The following is a 16,244-nucleotide window of genomic DNA, read 5'->3' on the forward strand; positions in this document are numbered from 1 at the left end:
CGCCACTTTAACAGTTTCCAGGCCCCAACCGCTTCCTTTTCACTATGGACGTACAATCCCTCTACACCTCCATCCCCCACCAGGATGGCCTGAGGGCGCTCCGCTTCTTCCTTGAACAGAGGCCCGACCAGTCCCCATCCACCACTACCCTCCTCCGCCTGGCTGAACTTGTTCTCACATTGAACAACTTCTCCTTTAACTCCACTCATTTCCTCCAAATCAAAGGTGTTGCTATGGGTACCCACATGGGTCCTAGCTATGCCTGCCTTTTCGTGGGATACGTGGAACACTCTTTGTTCCAGTCCTACTCAGGTCCCTTCCCTCACCTCTTTTTCCGATACATTGATGACTATCGGTGCCGTTTCCTGCTCTCGCCCCGAACTTGACAATTTCATTCACTTTGCCTCCAATTTCCACCCTTCCCTCACCTTCACATGGTCCATCTCTGACTCTTCCATTCCCTTCCTCGACTTTTCCGTCTCCATCTCTGGGGATAGGTTATTGACCAATATTCACTACAAGCCCACTGACTCCCACAGCTACCCGAACTACACTTCCTCCCACCCCGCCTCCTGTAAGGACTCTATTCCATTCTCCCAGTTTCTCCGCCTCCGCCGTATCTGCTCCGACGATGCCACCTTCCACACCAGTGCTTCCAACATGTCTTCCTTTTTCCTCAACCGAGGATTCCCCTCTACCGTGGTTGACACAGCCCTCGACCGTGTCCGTTCTATCTCCCGCACTTCTGCCCTCACCCCTGCCCCTCCCTCCCGGAACCACGATAGGGTTCCCCTTGTCTTCACCTTTCACCCCACCAGCCTCCACATTCAACGGATCATCCTCCGCCATTTCCGCCACCTCCAAAGTGATCCCACCACCAAACGCATCTTCTCCTCCCCTCCCCTTTCAGCATTCTGTAGGGACCGCTCCCTCCGAGACACCCTAGTCCACTCCTCTATCACCCCCAGCACCCCTTCCCCTTTGCCTGGCACCTTCCCATGCAAGCGGAGGAGATGTAACACCGGCCCCTATACCTCCCCCCTTCCCACTGTCCAGGGCCCCAAACACCCCTTCCAGGTGAAACAGCGATTTACTTGTACTTCTTGCAATCTAGTATACTGTATTCGCTGCTCACGATGCGGTCTCCTCTATATTGGGGAGACCAAACGCAGATTGGGTGACCGCTTTGCGGAAAACCTCCGTTCAGCCCGTAAGGGTGACCCCGAGCTTCCGGTTGCCTGTCATTTTAATTCACCGCTTCACTCCCACTCGGACCTCACCGTCCTTGGCCTCTTGCATTGTTCCGCGGAAGCGCAACGTAAACTCGAGGAACAGCACCTCATCTTCCAATTAGGCACTTTGCAGCCTTCTGGACTCAATATAGAGTTCAACTATTTCAGATCATAACCTCGGCCCCTATTAGATATAAGTAAAAATGTTTCATCCACCCCTTTGTTTTGATTTTTCCCTCCCCCACCCCTTTCCTTTTTTTTTCTCTCTCCCACATGGCAGCTGTCTCTCATTCTGCCAGAACATTTCACACCTAATCTGAGCTGTCTATTGTCTCCACTAGTCCTAGCACCATCTCGTCTCGTTTTGAATATCTTTTAATGTCTCTTCACTTCTTTTGTTGTCTCCCACCCCTGCCTTTCGATCTATTTCATTTCCTTTCCAGTTTTGAAAAAGGGTTAGACCCGAAACGTCGACTCTAATTTCTCGCCACGGATGTTGCCTGGCCTGCTGAGTTTTTCCAGCATTTTCTGTTATTAGAGGGGCTGGTTAGTTGGTTTGAGTACAGTGTAGCCCAGTTAACCATAACCACAACTGCAATGCCACGTTGGACTCAATCGCGGGTCATTCACGTGGTTACAGCATTAAGGAAGATGGTATATAGGAAAAAGAACATTTGTCCAGCCTCTGACCTCATGTATCTGAGCTCACTTACTGATCAATCCAGGACACAGAGTGCTTAGCAATAAGCTTATGAAATTGCTTTGGAAAATGCAGGTGTAAAGCTTACTCAAGTTCATGCTTTGCACTTGCCCCAGTCAATCTTCAGTACAACCTACATGGACTTGTCCTAAACCAGCTGTGCAGATCATACAAGAGACAGGTGGGACATCATCGGAGGAAAACAATTGGCTTCAGGCAGGGCTGCCAGCTGCTGGGGGATTATCCTGCGACTCCTGCTGGAGAGTCCACGTGCGTCAACAGGCAGGATCGAGCTAGACTGACATCCCTTCACAGTTCGATAGCCTGTCGACACTCACCATCTAGGTTCACACATAAAGAATGCCACTTGAGCAAGCAAGTCAGCACCTTCAGAATAGGATGGCAGGACAGGGAACGAGGGAAAGCTACTGGACAACAATCTGCCAGAAAATCGCTTTTGTACCCGACAGCATGCACAGATTGGATGTTTGGTATCTTACATAAAATGAATCTGATACTTCTCACAGATATCAAGTGGAGCCCCAAGCCCAGAAATAATAGCTTTACCTTAGGACGTAAGATGGCCTCAGCAAGCAGGGGTAGCCCACAGTCTCTGCAAATGAGAGGGCATCATCCTAGCACAGAAAAGAAGTCAGTCAGTCAGTGAAAGGGCTACTTACTGCACACCAAACTTTCCTGTCATACTGAACAGATCTGGGAATCCACAGTACACCCTTCCACATCCCAAGAGGTTAAGGTTTCATGAGAATTGCAGCTCTGATCAGGGTCTATACCTGAAACATTAACTAGTCTTTTCCCACAAGCTGGCTGACCTGCTATTTGTTTACTGCATTTTCTGCTTTTATTTTTCCTTCTCATACTTAATGTTTGAACGGAAACATAGTCCAAATAATTTATCAATAGCAGGTTCCCGAGGTACGACACAGGTTGTAAAAAAATCGCAGAGAGTTTACAGACTTGTAGTTAGGCAGCAACATGTAAATAAGTGAGACTGCATATCTGGTCAAATGTAAAATGACACAATTAGGAGTGATGGGCCATGGACGCTCTCCTGTTTAACCGTATTTGGTAATACAACAGACACATGCCTCCTGGTAGCCATTGCACCATCATCCTTTCACTAACAACAGTCATTTAAAAACGACTGATATTCCCTGCTCCTCCAGCAGCTCGATCACAGTGGGTGTGAATCTCCATCACAATCTGCACTCTAGATCAGGAGCAAGAGGGAGCAGCGAGATTAGAGAATCGGGAGCGGCGAGATTAGAGAATCGGGAGCAAGAGGGAGCGGCGAGATTAGAGAATCGGGAGCAAGAGGGAGCAGCGAGATTAGAGAATCGGGAGCAAGAGGGAGCAGTGAGATTAGAGAATCGGGAGCAGTGAGATTAGAGAATCGGGAGCAAGAGGGAGCAGTGAGATTAGGGAATCGGGAGCAAGAGGGAGCAGTGAGATTAGAGAATCGGGAGCAAGAGGGAGCGGCGAGATTAGAGAATCGGGAGCAAGAGGGAGCAGTGAGATTAGAGAATCGGGAGCAAGAGGGAGCGGCGAGATTAGAGAATCGGGAGCAAGAGGGAGCGGCGAGATTAGAGAATCGGGAGCAAGAGGGAGCGGTGAGATTAGAGAATCGGGAGCAAGAGGGAGCGGTGAGATTAGAGAATCGGGAGCAAGAGGGAGCGGTGAGATTAGAGAATCGGGAGCAAGAGGGAGCGGTGAGATTAGAGAATCGGGAGCAAGAGGGAGCGGTGAGATTAGAGAATCGGGAGCAAGAGGGAGCAGCGAGATTAGGGAATCGGGAGCAGTGAGATTAGAGAATCGGGAGCGGCGAGATTAGAGAATCGGGAGCAAGAGGGAGCAGCGAGATTAGAGAATCGGGAGCAGTGAGATTAGAGAATCGGGAGCAAGAGGGAGCGGCGAGATTAGAGAATCGGGAGCAAGAGGGAGCAGCGAGATTAGAGAATCGGGAGCAAGAGGGAGCAGCGAGATTAGAGAATCGGGAGCAAGAGGGAGCAGTGAGATTAGGGAATCGGGAGCAAGAGGGAGCAGTGAGATTAGAGAATCGGGAGCAAGAGGGAGCAGTGAGATTAGGGAATCGATTACTTAGCTATGTTAAATTAAAATTAATTTTATAGAATTTTTTAAATTTTTTTAAAGATATCATAGAACAGCAGCTTCTTAGGGTGTATCAAGTTTAACTACAAAAGTGAGAGCTGGGCACTCCAGCTCCTTTATCAAACACTGATTATTAGAATCTACATTATTTAAACTTCCCTCTGCACACAGTCAATTTCTTCATTATAAATTCTGATGAGAGAGCTAGAGAAAGATAGATAGAGGGAACTGCCTATGTAAACTTGTTACAGTGCAATGACACCCTTCCATCAATGGAGGCACTGCAGTGAATATTCAGCCCCAGGTCCCTCTGTTCTTGCATCCCTCTCAAAATAGTACCGTTCAGATTATACTGCCTCGCCATGTTGTTTCTCCCAAGGTGCATCACTTCATACTTAACCGCATTAAATTTCATCTGCCATGTGTCTGCCCATTTCACTAGTCTGCCTATGTCCTCCTGAAGTCTGCTACTATCTTCCTCACTACTTACTATGTTGCAAAGTTTTGTATCATCTGCAAACTTCGAAATTGTACTCCCTATATCCAAGTCCAGGTCATTTATGTAGCCAAGTGGGAAAATGCAGTGAATATTTAAGTCCACTAGATGGCGCGGTTCATTTTCCCCTTTAGAATTTGAAAAAAGGAGAAAAGGGTTATGGGAAGGGCCATGTGATGCCAAAGGAACCTCCCCTTTCTTCACAGCCTCCATTTTCTAGATCCAGCGTGAGGGATGTGCTCTGAGGAGAGTTGGGGTGAATATGACTTTTGAAATGAACTTAAGTCTGCGTAAAGTACAACTAAAACAGCATTTAGTGCAGCCAGACATAGTTTTAAAGTGATATTGTTTCCCAAATCACTCGATATCACGGGGATGCTTGCAGATTGTCCCACCATGTGCTGGTGTTAACCTTTGTTAAAATTGTTGTTGAGTCCTTGGGGCTACGTTTCGAACGAGTTTAATACTTTCTGTTTGCTTGTAAGAGGTAACAAGTGATAACGGGACATACGAATGTATGGTATGATATGTTTTGTTTTGTATAATGATTGTTGGTTAATTAACTACCTGCACCTGTGGTTTACCTCATGTTCTGTTTTACAGCAAGCCACTGCCGTATTTTGTCGACTGTGTTTTATGTATTTGCAATTTCATCCTACACCTAGACCCAAGTTATTAATACAGAATAAAAAAACCCCAAAAACGAAAGTTCGTGTCCTGTGCTGCTCCATTTCGCCAGGCTACACATTTTGGTACCAGGAGTGGGGTCTGTTAGCTTGGAGTTTCTCAGGTTTGGGAAAGTTACATAAAATACGGCAGTGGGGGAAGAGCGGTGTGGTGCCAAGTGGACCTGGAGACGGACGGAGAGTGCTGCCTGGGGTTGCTAAGGAGGACCAGACCAGACAGACGGGATCCAGAGGGCGCCAGGACCAATCTGGGAGAGGACCCATCAAGGCACCGAGGAGGGACACCATTGGAGAAGAATCGTCGCAGCGGCCATCCCATTCAGTGACTGTCAGGGACTTGTGAACTGAGTCAAAATGTTAGACCCTCCTGAGGAGGCGGGTGGAGCTCACAATTCGGATGGTGAGGACAATACCTCTAGTGTGGGTGAGGGCAACCAGATAGATCAACTCAAGGCACAGATTTCAGAGTTGAAAAAAAACCATGACCAAGCAATGGCAATTATTGCCACTCTAGGTAATGGGGCAACCAAGTCATATGTGTATGTACCCAGAGAGCGTCAGATCCAACCATTCAGTGGTGAGGTATCCAAAGATAGTCGTTCAGTTGATGAGTTCATTGAAGAGGTTGAAAGTGTACTACGAGCTAGAGATCAGACTCCTGCAGAGCAGGTAGATTTCATTCGATCTTTGTTGAGGGGGGCAGCCCTACAGGAAATTAGGTTACGGTTGGGTGGAGAGTCTAAGCAGCCCAGTGACCTGTTCAGTTACCTAAGGGGGGCTTTCACCGAAAAACGCAGTGAGTCCCAGCTGTTAGAAACTTTCTATGGACGCAAGCAAGAAGAGGGTGAAGATTTCCGAGAATACTCACATGCACTCTCTCAGATTATTAGAACTTTGGTAAAGCAATCACCTGATGCTGTGCCGGACACAAAACGGGTTGTCAGAAACAGATTTGTTGATGGTGTTAGAGATCCCTCACTCCGGAGAGAGTTGCGCAAGTTTGTACGAGACAACCCCCAGTCTACCCTGTTCGATGTACGTGAGGAAGCTGTCTTATGGTCCTTAGAAGACCAGCCCTGTAGCACTAAAGTTGCAAAGAGCAAGAATGTAGTGTGTGACAGTACGGGGAGGGATCTTCAGTGTTTTGCCATTGGGGTACCAGGCAGCCAGGCTGTCACTTTACAGGATGTTCTTAAAGTGGTGGCGGAACAGGGTAAAGCTATCGGGGAACTAACAGAGGCATTACGGGGTCTTGCTCTACAGAAGGAAAACACGGGTAATGACAAGGTTGGGAAGCCTAGAGCCAAGCCAAAGTTCACTGATGAAGGTCAGCCTATTTGCTTTAAGTGCAACGGGGCGGGGCACATTGCCAAACAGTGTCCTCAGAAGCACGAGGTAGCAAACACATCCACCAATGCTGGCTGGGGTGCAGGAAAACTAACTCCCTCGATTGCCATGAGCCGGGCAATGCGAGGAAAACCTGCAGGCTCTCAGAACAGTACTGGTATTCGTGACAGATTTCTTGACCGTGCAGTAGGTAAATGTCCAGTAGTAGATCTCAAGATTGGGGGGGTTACTGCTAACTGTTTACTGGATACCGGGAGCCAAGTCAGCACTATTGCTGAAGTTTTTTTCAAGAGAGCACTTACTTGGGAGGGATGAGGATATGCTGCCTACAACCGGGTGGCTTAAGATCACTGCCGCCAACGGGTTGGACATTCCCTACTTGGGCTACCTTGAGTTAGACGTTGAAACTATGGGCATAACCTTACCCGAATGTGGTTTCCTGGTAGTCAAAGAGCATCAGCAGTCACAGCCTGCAGCACCAGGTCTTATTGGTATGAACATCATCAGCCGATGCAGACAACTAGTTCATGCTGAGTTTGACACTACTCTTGGGGGAAAGTTGGATTCAGATTGGAGGGAAGCATTTCAGCAAGTACAACAGTGTAACATCACTCCAAAGTCATCTTCTGTCCGTGTAGCTGGTAGGGGTGCTGTACATGTGCCTGCGTCTTCCATAGCTACAGTCTATGTAAAGGGACTTAAAACTCAGTCAGGTGGCAGCACTAAAATGCTGTTGGAGCCAGGTAACACACCATTGCCAGGTGGCCTGGTAGTTGTCCCCACTCTAGTTGAATCAAAGGGACATTTATTTCCAGTGCAGGTGGTAAATTTCTCTGAGGAGGATGTGTGGTTAAGCCCCAGGACCAGGCTTGGTATTCCGACTCAGGCAGAGTGTGTAGACAAGGACTCCTGTGAGGTGCGATTTCAACGCATCTCCGCTGACACAGGAAGTAACTGTTGGCAGAAAAGAAGGACAGATGACAGACCAAGACATTCAGTTGCTTTTGGACAAACTACACATAGGTGGCACACAGGGCCAACAAGCAGAGTTAGGTGCACTTTTAGCCAGGTATTCGGAAGTATTTGCTTTTAAGGATGAGGACCTAGGCTACACTGATAAAGTTGAGCATGAGATTAACTTGGTAGATGACGCACCAGTTACAGAGCCATACCGTCGTATCCCACCTACACTGTACAAAGAGGTGAGGGACCACATCACTAAGCTTTTAAGAAAGCGTGTCATCCAGGAGAGCAATAGTTCATACGCTTCACCCATAGTGGTAGTTCGTAAGACTGATGGAGACATACGACTATGTGTTGACTTTAGGAAACTAAACTCAAAAACCAGACGTGACGCATTTCCTTTGCCCCGCATTGACGAGAGTTTTGATGCCCTTCATGGTGCAAAGTTCTTCTCGACCATTGATCTTGCAAGTGGGTACCACCAGGTTGCTGTTCGTGAAAGTGACAGGCCTAAGACTGCTTTTACAACTCCTTTTGGCCTTTTTGAGTACCTCAGAATGCCTTTTGGTGTCTGTAATGGACCTGCGACTTTTCAACGACTTATGCAAGCGACTATGAGCGACTTAGTGTTCCACATCCTATTAGTGTATTTAGATGACATCCTTGTGTTCTCTCAGACCTTCCCGGACCATTTAGAGAGGCTTGAGACAGCTCTAAGACGACTGAAAGAGACAGGTTTGAAAGTAAAGCTTGAAAAGTGTCACTTCCTGCAGCAGGAAGTCAGGTTCCTTGGGCATCAAATTTCAGGGGAGGGTATAGGGACAGATCCAGAGAAAATTGCCGCCGTAAAGAAGTGGCCGGTCCCCAGTACAGTCAAAGATCTGAGGTCATTTCTTGGTTTCTGTAGTTATTACAGGAGGTTCATTGAGGATTTTTCTAAACGAGCTGGCCCTCTCCATGACGTAGTCAATGCATGCCTTAGGGAAGACAGCCCAGCAAAAGCAAAACGGTTGTTTGAAGGTTCATGGACAGCTGCGTGCCAAGCTGCTTTCGAACAGCTGAAAGAAAAGCTGATCAGTGCTCCAGTGTTAGGTTACGCAGATTTCACTCAGCCTTTTATTGTAGAGACGGATGCCAGTAACCTAGGATTAGGTGCCATCCTCCACCAGCAACAGGGAGATAGGAAGAGAGTGATAGCATATGCCAGTAGGAGGCTCCGTAATGCTGAAAGAAATGACAGAAACTACAGCAGTATGAAACTAGAGCTCCTCGCCCTCAAATGGGCTGTTTCAGAGAAATTTCGAGGTTACCTTCTAGGTTCCAAGTTCACTGTCATAACAGATAACAACCCCCTGTGTCACCTTTCTACAGCTAAGTTAGGTGCTGTTGAGCAAAGATGGGTGGCTCAGTTAGCTGTTTTTGACTTTGACGTCAAGTACCGCCCAGGCCGCTGTAATGCAGCAGCAGATGCCCTCTCTAGGCAGCCGTTAGCAGGGGAGCCCGAGTCAGACAGTGGGGATGCAGACTATGATGGTTGTGTGGCCATATGTAATGTCACTCACAAGGGAACAGCTCTAGGACCAGACTTAGGGACAGCAGGAGTCAAGTGCTGTAAAGTCAGACAGATCCGTGTTTCGGACACAGAAGAAAGTACTGAGCGTAGTGAGTTGCAGGGTAACACACCAACACTTCCCGGTTACTCTAAAGAGGAACTACGTAAGTTTCAGGACACAGACCCCACCCTCAGCGTGTTTAGGAAGTTTTGGGGTGAGCAGCGAAGGCCAACTTACAAGGAGAGGTCGCAGTTATCCAAGCTAGTATTATCCATGTTAAAGCAGTGGCCCCGTATTTGTGAGCAAGATGGTTTGTTGTACCGTGTAATCGAGGATGTCCATGTTGGTGAGTGTCACCAGCTACTACTGCCCTCTTGTTTGAAAGAAGTCGTGCTTGAAGGTGTGCATGATCGTATGGGCCATCAGGGAATAGAGCGCACACAGAACCTTTTGAGACAGAGATGTTTTTGGGTTGGGATGTATGGGGATGAGGAACAGTGGGTCAAGAAATGCGAGAGGTGTGTTTTGACAAAAATGCCCCACCCCAAGATACATGCCCCTATGAAATCATTTCTAGCCTCCCGGCCCCTTGAAGTAGTTGCTGTAGATTTCACCATGCTGGAACCGGCCTCCGATGGTCGTGAGAATGTGTTAGTGGTGACCGATGTTTTCACTAAATTCACACAAGCCTTCCCTACTCGGGACCAAAAGGCTGATACCACGGCAAAAGTCCTTCTCAAAGAGTGGTTCATGAAGTATGGGGTCCCAGAAAGATTGCATTCAGACAGAGGTCGAAATTTTGAGAGTGAAATCATTGCCGAGCTGTGTAAGCTTTATGGTGTAAAGAAAACCCGCACTACCCCACACCACCCAGAAGGAAATGCTCAATGTGAGAGATTCAACAGATCTTTACATGATCTTTTGCGTACACTGCCTCCAGAAAAGAAGCGCCGCTGGCCTGAGCACTTATCTGAGTTGGTGTATGCCTACAATGTAACACCCCATGCTACGACTGGCTACTCACCGTACTATCTGCTTTTCGGGGTTCATCCACACCTTCCTGTAGATGCTTTATTAGGTCAGGAGCAAGTGTTAGACAAGAAACATGAGTGGTTGGTTGTCCACCAAGAGCATTTGAAGGAGGCACATGCAAGGGCAAGAGAGTACACTGAAAAGAAATCAGCTCAAAGAATTGAACTTAACAAAGACAAAGTGTACTGTCCAACCATTGAGGTGGGTCAGTTGGTATACTTACGACACAGGCCTTTGGGTAGGAACAAAATTCAGGATGCTTGGGGTCCTACTGTGTACAGAGTGGTGGAGGTACAGGGTACTACACATGCAGTTGAGCCTGTAGAGGGCGGTCCTTTAAAAAGGGTCCATAGAGTTAATCTTAGGCCATGTGTTACCCCTGTCCCTGAGCCTAGGCGGACGAGAACCAAGTCCCCTGTCACTCTTTTGACAGAATCGTTGCCAGAGCCCTCTGATACTGAGTTTGTTGTGGTAGAGGAAGTCACCTATCCAGAGTTAACTCAGGAGGAAAAAGTAAACAATGATCCTGTTGGTAACGCCCAAGATGTACAGGAATCAGAGGCTGTTTCTGAGCCAGAGCATTCAGATCCTTCTGAGTGTGGGACTGAGGTTGAGGTACCCATTCCGGCTCCTCGCAGAACTAAAAGAGCCAATGCTGGGGTAAACCCTAACCCATACCATTTGCCTCAGTCAGCCTGTAATGCAGTCTCACTCAGTCCTGAGGTGTTCTCTCATGTTTTATCAAGTCTGGGTACTGCATTTTTTCGAGAAGCTGTAAAAGAAGTGAAAAACGGGTGCTAAGTCACCGAGGACGTTGACTTTAAAGCAGGGGAGAATGTAGCCAAGTGGGAAAATGCAGTGAATATTTAAGTCCACTAGATGGTGCGGTTCATTTTCCCCTTTAGAATTTGAAAAAAGGAGAAAAGGGTTATGGGAAGGGCCATGTGATGCCAAAGGAACCTCCCCTTTCTTCACAGCCTCCATTTTCTAGATCCAGCGTGAGGGATGTGCTCTGAGGAGAGTTGGGGTGAATATGACTTTTGAAATGAACTTAAGTCTGCGTAAAGTACAACTAAAACAGCATTTAGTGCAGCCAGACATAGTTTTAAAGTGATATTGTTTCCCAAATCACTCGATATCACGGGGATGCTTGCAGATTGTCCCACCATGTGCTGGTGTTAACCTTTGTTAAAATTGTTGTTGAGTCCTTGGGGCTACGTTTCGAACGAGTTTAATACTTTCTGTTTGCTTGTAAGAGGTAACAAGTGATAACGGGACATACGAATGTATGGTATGATATGTTTTGTTTTGTATAATGATTGTTGGTTAATTAACTACCTGCACCTGTGGTTTACCTCATGTTCTGTTTTACAGCAAGCCACTGCCGTATTTTGTCGACTGTGTTTTATGTATTTACAATTTCATCCTACACCTAGACCCAAGTTATTAATACAGAATAAAAAAAACCCAAAAACGAAAGTTCGTGTCCTGTGCTGCTCCATTTCGCCAGGCTACATTTAAATATAACAAGAAAAGCAGTGGTCTAATACCGACCCCTGGGCGACCCCACTGCATACTTCTCTCCAGTCAGGAAAGCATCCGTTCACCACTACTCCCTGCCTCCTATCCCTCAACCAATTATGTACCAAAGTTACCACCATCCCTTTAATGCCACGTGCTTCTATTTTCCAAAGAAGTCTATTATGAGGTACTTTTATCAAACGCCTTTTGAAAGTCCATATATACACAATATCTACTGCACTATCTTTATCAACCCTCTCTGTTACTTCATCAAATAACAATCCGGTTAGTCACACATGATTTGCCTTTAACAAATCATGCTGGCTGCTCCTTATTAACCCATGCTTCTCCAAGTGAGAATTCATTTTGTCCTGGACAATGGTCTCTAGCAGTTTTCCCACCATTGACATTAGTCTGATTGACCTGTAGTTTCCAGTTTATCCCTCTCCCTTTTTTTGAATAGCAACATTTGCAATCCTCCAATCCTCTAGCACCACTCCAATAGTCAAGGAGAATTAAAGATTGTGGTCAGAGCTTAAGCTATCTCCATCCTAGGATGCATCCCATCCGGACCGGGTGACTTGTGACTAAACAGCGGAAGCAGCATGCTATAGACAGAGCCATCCTGCGATCAACAGATCAGATCAAAGCTTTGCAGGCCTGCCGCATCCAGTCATGAATGGTGGTGGACAATTAAACAACTAACGGGAGGAGGAGGCTCCATGAACATCCCCATCCTCGATGATTGCGGACCCCAGGCTGAAGCGTTTGTAACCATCTTCAGCCAGAAATGCCGAGTGGATGATCCATATCGGCCTCCTCCTGAGGTCCCCACCATCACAGAAGCCAGTCTTCAGCCAATTCAATTCATTCCACGTGATATCAAGAAACGACTGAGCGCACTGGATACAGCAAAGTCTATGGGCCCCGATAACATCCCGGCTATTGTGCTGAAGACTTGTGCTCCAGAACTAGATGCGCCTCTAGCCAAGCTGTTCCAGTACAGCTGCAACACTGGCATCTACCTGACAATGTGGAAAACTGCCCAGGTATGTCCTGTCCAGAAAAAGCAAGACAAATCCAATCTGGCCAATTACCGCCCCATCAGTCTACTCTCAATCATCAGCAAAGTGATGGAAGGTGTCGTCGACAGTTCTATCAAGCGGCACTTACTCACCAATAACCTGCTCAGTTTGGGTTCGGCCAAGACCAGTCGGCTCCAGACCTCATTACAGCCTTGGTCCAAACATGGACAAAGGAGCTGAATTCCAGAAGTGAGGGGAGAGTGACTGCCCTTGACATCAAGGCAGCATTTGAATATGGCACAAAGCAGCCCTAGTAAAATTGAAGTCAATGGGGATCAGGCTGGAGTCATACCTAGCACAAAGGAAGATGGTTGTGGTTGTTGGAGGTCAATCATCTCAGCCCCAGGACATCGCTGCAGGAGTTCCTCAGGGCAGTGTCCTAGGCCCAATCATTTCAGCTGCTTCATCAATGACATTCCCTCCATCATAAGGTCAGAAGTGGGGAGCTTTGCTGATGATTGCAGTGTTCAATTCCAGTCGCAATTCCTCAGATAATGAAGCAGTCCATGCCTGCATGCAGCAAGACCTGGACAACATCTAGGCTTGGGCTGATAAGTGGCAGGTAATATTCGCGCCACATAAGTGCCAAGCAATGACCATCTCCAACAAGAGAGTTTAAGCACCCCCACTGTCAACATCCTGGGGGTCACCAGTGACCACAAACTTAACTGGACCAGGCACATAAATACTGTGGCAACAAGAGCAGGTCAGAGGCTGGGTATTCTGTGGCGAGTGACTAATCTCCCGACTCCTCAAAGCCTTTCCACTATCTACAAGGCACAAGTCGCGACACCATCCAGGACGAAGGAATCAGCTTGTCCTGCCACCCTCAAACTTGTGTACATACACTCCCAGTTCTCTCTGTTCCTGCATCCCCCTTTAAAATTGTACATTACATAGGATATACGGCACAAAAAACAGGCTCTTTGGCCCAACCAGTCCATGCCGGTGTTATTGCTCCACTCAAGCCTCCTCCCGTCTTTCCTCATCTAACTCTACCAGCATAACCCTCTAGTCCCTTCTCCCTCACATGCTTATCCAGCTTCCCCTTAAATGCATCAGTACTAGTGTAATACCCACTGGAAATGTTATGTACGCTAAGTATGGTTATCAATCTTTAACTTAGACACTGTATTATCATTGTTATAAATCCCTGGGTTAAAGTTGCCCATGTGAAGGTACGGCAAGAACTTTTAAGGACACAATGTGACTAAGAGCAGACTTTCCATAATTCTGCACCAGTATCAACTGTTGCAGACAGTGAGGCTGCGCAGTCTCCAGGCAGAAACCCCAGGAGGAAGGGGTGGAGTCGGGGTTTTAGAGTGGGAAGAGGGAGTGACTGGAAGAAAAGAGGGCAGGAGCTCTGAAAAGAGGGCTCAGGAGGCAAATGGCTGCCGCATCCCGTCCCGGGCTTCCAAACTCGGCCGCCGCCCTTCGTATTAGTAGCTCTGCATCCAGAACTCAAAGTGGGATTCAGTGATCGTGAAGAGAATTCAACGAAGGGGTTCAGAGTCGTAAGTCTTGCAGACATTATACATACCATGAGCTCCAACTTAAGCGCGCCAACGAAAGAGTGCACTCGAATTTGGACACGGACAGATTCTCCTTTGAATCCATATAAATGGAGAATGTATGTTTATTATGTCTAGATTCATTCTAATGTATGCAAATGTCTAATTTAGGTCATTGACCCGTAATCTTCTTATACTGTCTGACATTAAAACTATAAAGTAAGATAATTAGAATTAAGCCATTGTAGTAGTGATCTCCTTACTGGACTATAGAATACTGTCTACAACAGAGACCACATCTCACATATATCTAGAGAACCGTGAAGGGGTTACACTAGTCACTGTTGTAATGTAGGAAATGCGGCATCCAATTTGCACACAGCAAGCTCCCACAAACAGCAATGTGATAATGACCAGATAATCTGTTTTAGTGATGTTGATTGAGGGAGAAATATTGGCCAGGACACTGGGGATAACTCCCCTGCTCTTCTTCAAAATAGTGCCATGGGATCTTTTACGTCCACAAGAGAGTAGACGGGGCCTTGGTTTAACATCTCATCCGAAAGACAGCACCTTCGACAGTGCAGCACTCCCTCAGCACTGCACTGGAGTGTCAGCCTAGATTCTGTGCTCAAGTCTCTGGAGTGGGACTTGAACCCTCAACCTTCTGACTCCGAGGCAAGAGTGCAACCCACAACCTTCTGACTCCGAGGCAAGGGTGCAACCCACAACCTTCTGACTCCGAGGCGAGAGTGCAACCCACAACCTTCTGACTCCGAGGCGAGAGTGCAACCCACAACCTTCTGACTCCGAGGCGAGGGTGCTACCCACAACCTTCTGACTCCGAGGCGAGGGTGCTACCCACAACCTTCTGACTCCGAGGCGAGGGTGCTACCCACAACCTTCTGACTCAGAGGCGAGAGTGCTACCCACTGAGCCAGGGCTGGCAGTTGTCTGATGAAACCTCCAGGAATACGTCCAGAGTTCACAACCTTACTTTAGAACAATGCATTAGAATCAGCAATTTATAAAAGTTACATTTTGCTACTTGGATCACAAGAATATAAGTGACTGGAGCGGGAGCAGAATAAAGAGCGTGGCGAGAGGAGCCAGCGGACCTGGGCAGAACCGGAGCGGCAGCGAGAGCAGAATAAAGAGCGCGGCGAGAGGAGGCCCGAGAGCAGAGCCAGCGGACCTGGGCAGAACCGGAGCGGCAGCGAGAGCAGAATAAAGAGTGCGGCGAGAGGAGGCCCAAGAGCAGAGCCAGCGGACCTGGGCAGATTCGGAGCGGCAGCAAGAGCAGAATAAACAGCGCGGCGAGAGGAGGCCAGAGAGCAGAGCCAGCAGACCTGGGCAGAACCAGAGCGGCAGCGAGAGCAGAATAAAGCGAGAGGAGGCCCGAGAGCAGAGGTAAGACTAAGAATGAGGTTCTGCTGAGGGAGTAGGAGCAGCTAGGGTCTAAATTAAAAAGTAGAACCACAAAAGGTAATAATCTCTGGATTACTACCTGAGCCACGAGCAAATTGGTATTGGGTCAATAAGATCAGAGAGTTGAATGCGTGGCTCAAGGATTGGTGTGGGAGAAATGGGTTTCGATTCATAAGGCACTGGCACCAGTACTGGGGTAAGAGGAAGCTGTTCCATTGGGACGGGCTTCACTTGAACCATGCTGGGACCAGTGTCCTGGCGAATCGAATAACTAGGGCTGTAGATAGGGCTTTAAACTAAATAGTGGGGGGGGGGGGGGGGGGGGGAGGGTTCAAGCGAGGGGAAATTTAGAAAGTTAAAAGAGAAAGGACAGGGCAATAGTGCAAGGTAGCGATATGGGCAATGAAAACCAGAGTGGAGTACGACAGGAAGGGACAGAGCGTACAAACATAACAGTGCACCAGCAAATAAGGTCCGAGTAGGGAAAAATGATAAAAAGACAAAATTTATCTGAATGCACGCAGCATGATAGATGAATTGACGGCACAAATAGAAATAAA

The 16,244-nt window shown here is 47.6% G+C and overlaps 1 protein-coding gene across 1 annotated transcript in view; it reads right to left on the minus strand.

Moving 5' to 3' along the window:
• Positions 1–16,244, minus strand: part of LOC147081744 (carbamoyl-phosphate synthase [ammonia], mitochondrial-like) — a 191,891-nt gene that overhangs the window by 58,531 nt on the left and 117,116 nt on the right. Inside the window, exon 27 of the mRNA XM_085980727.1 lies at positions 2,500–2,567. Within this exon, the coding sequence (XP_085836853.1) occupies positions 2,500–2,567 (68 nt within the window). The remainder of the gene's footprint in view (positions 1–2,499; positions 2,568–16,244) is intronic.

The sequence above is a fragment of the Somniosus microcephalus genome, unplaced genomic scaffold (genome assembly GCF_052327205.1).
Source record: "Somniosus microcephalus isolate GS21.2 unplaced genomic scaffold, FLI_Smic_1.0 scaffold457, whole genome shotgun sequence".
NCBI lineage: Eukaryota > Metazoa > Chordata > Chondrichthyes > Squaliformes > Somniosidae > Somniosus > Somniosus microcephalus.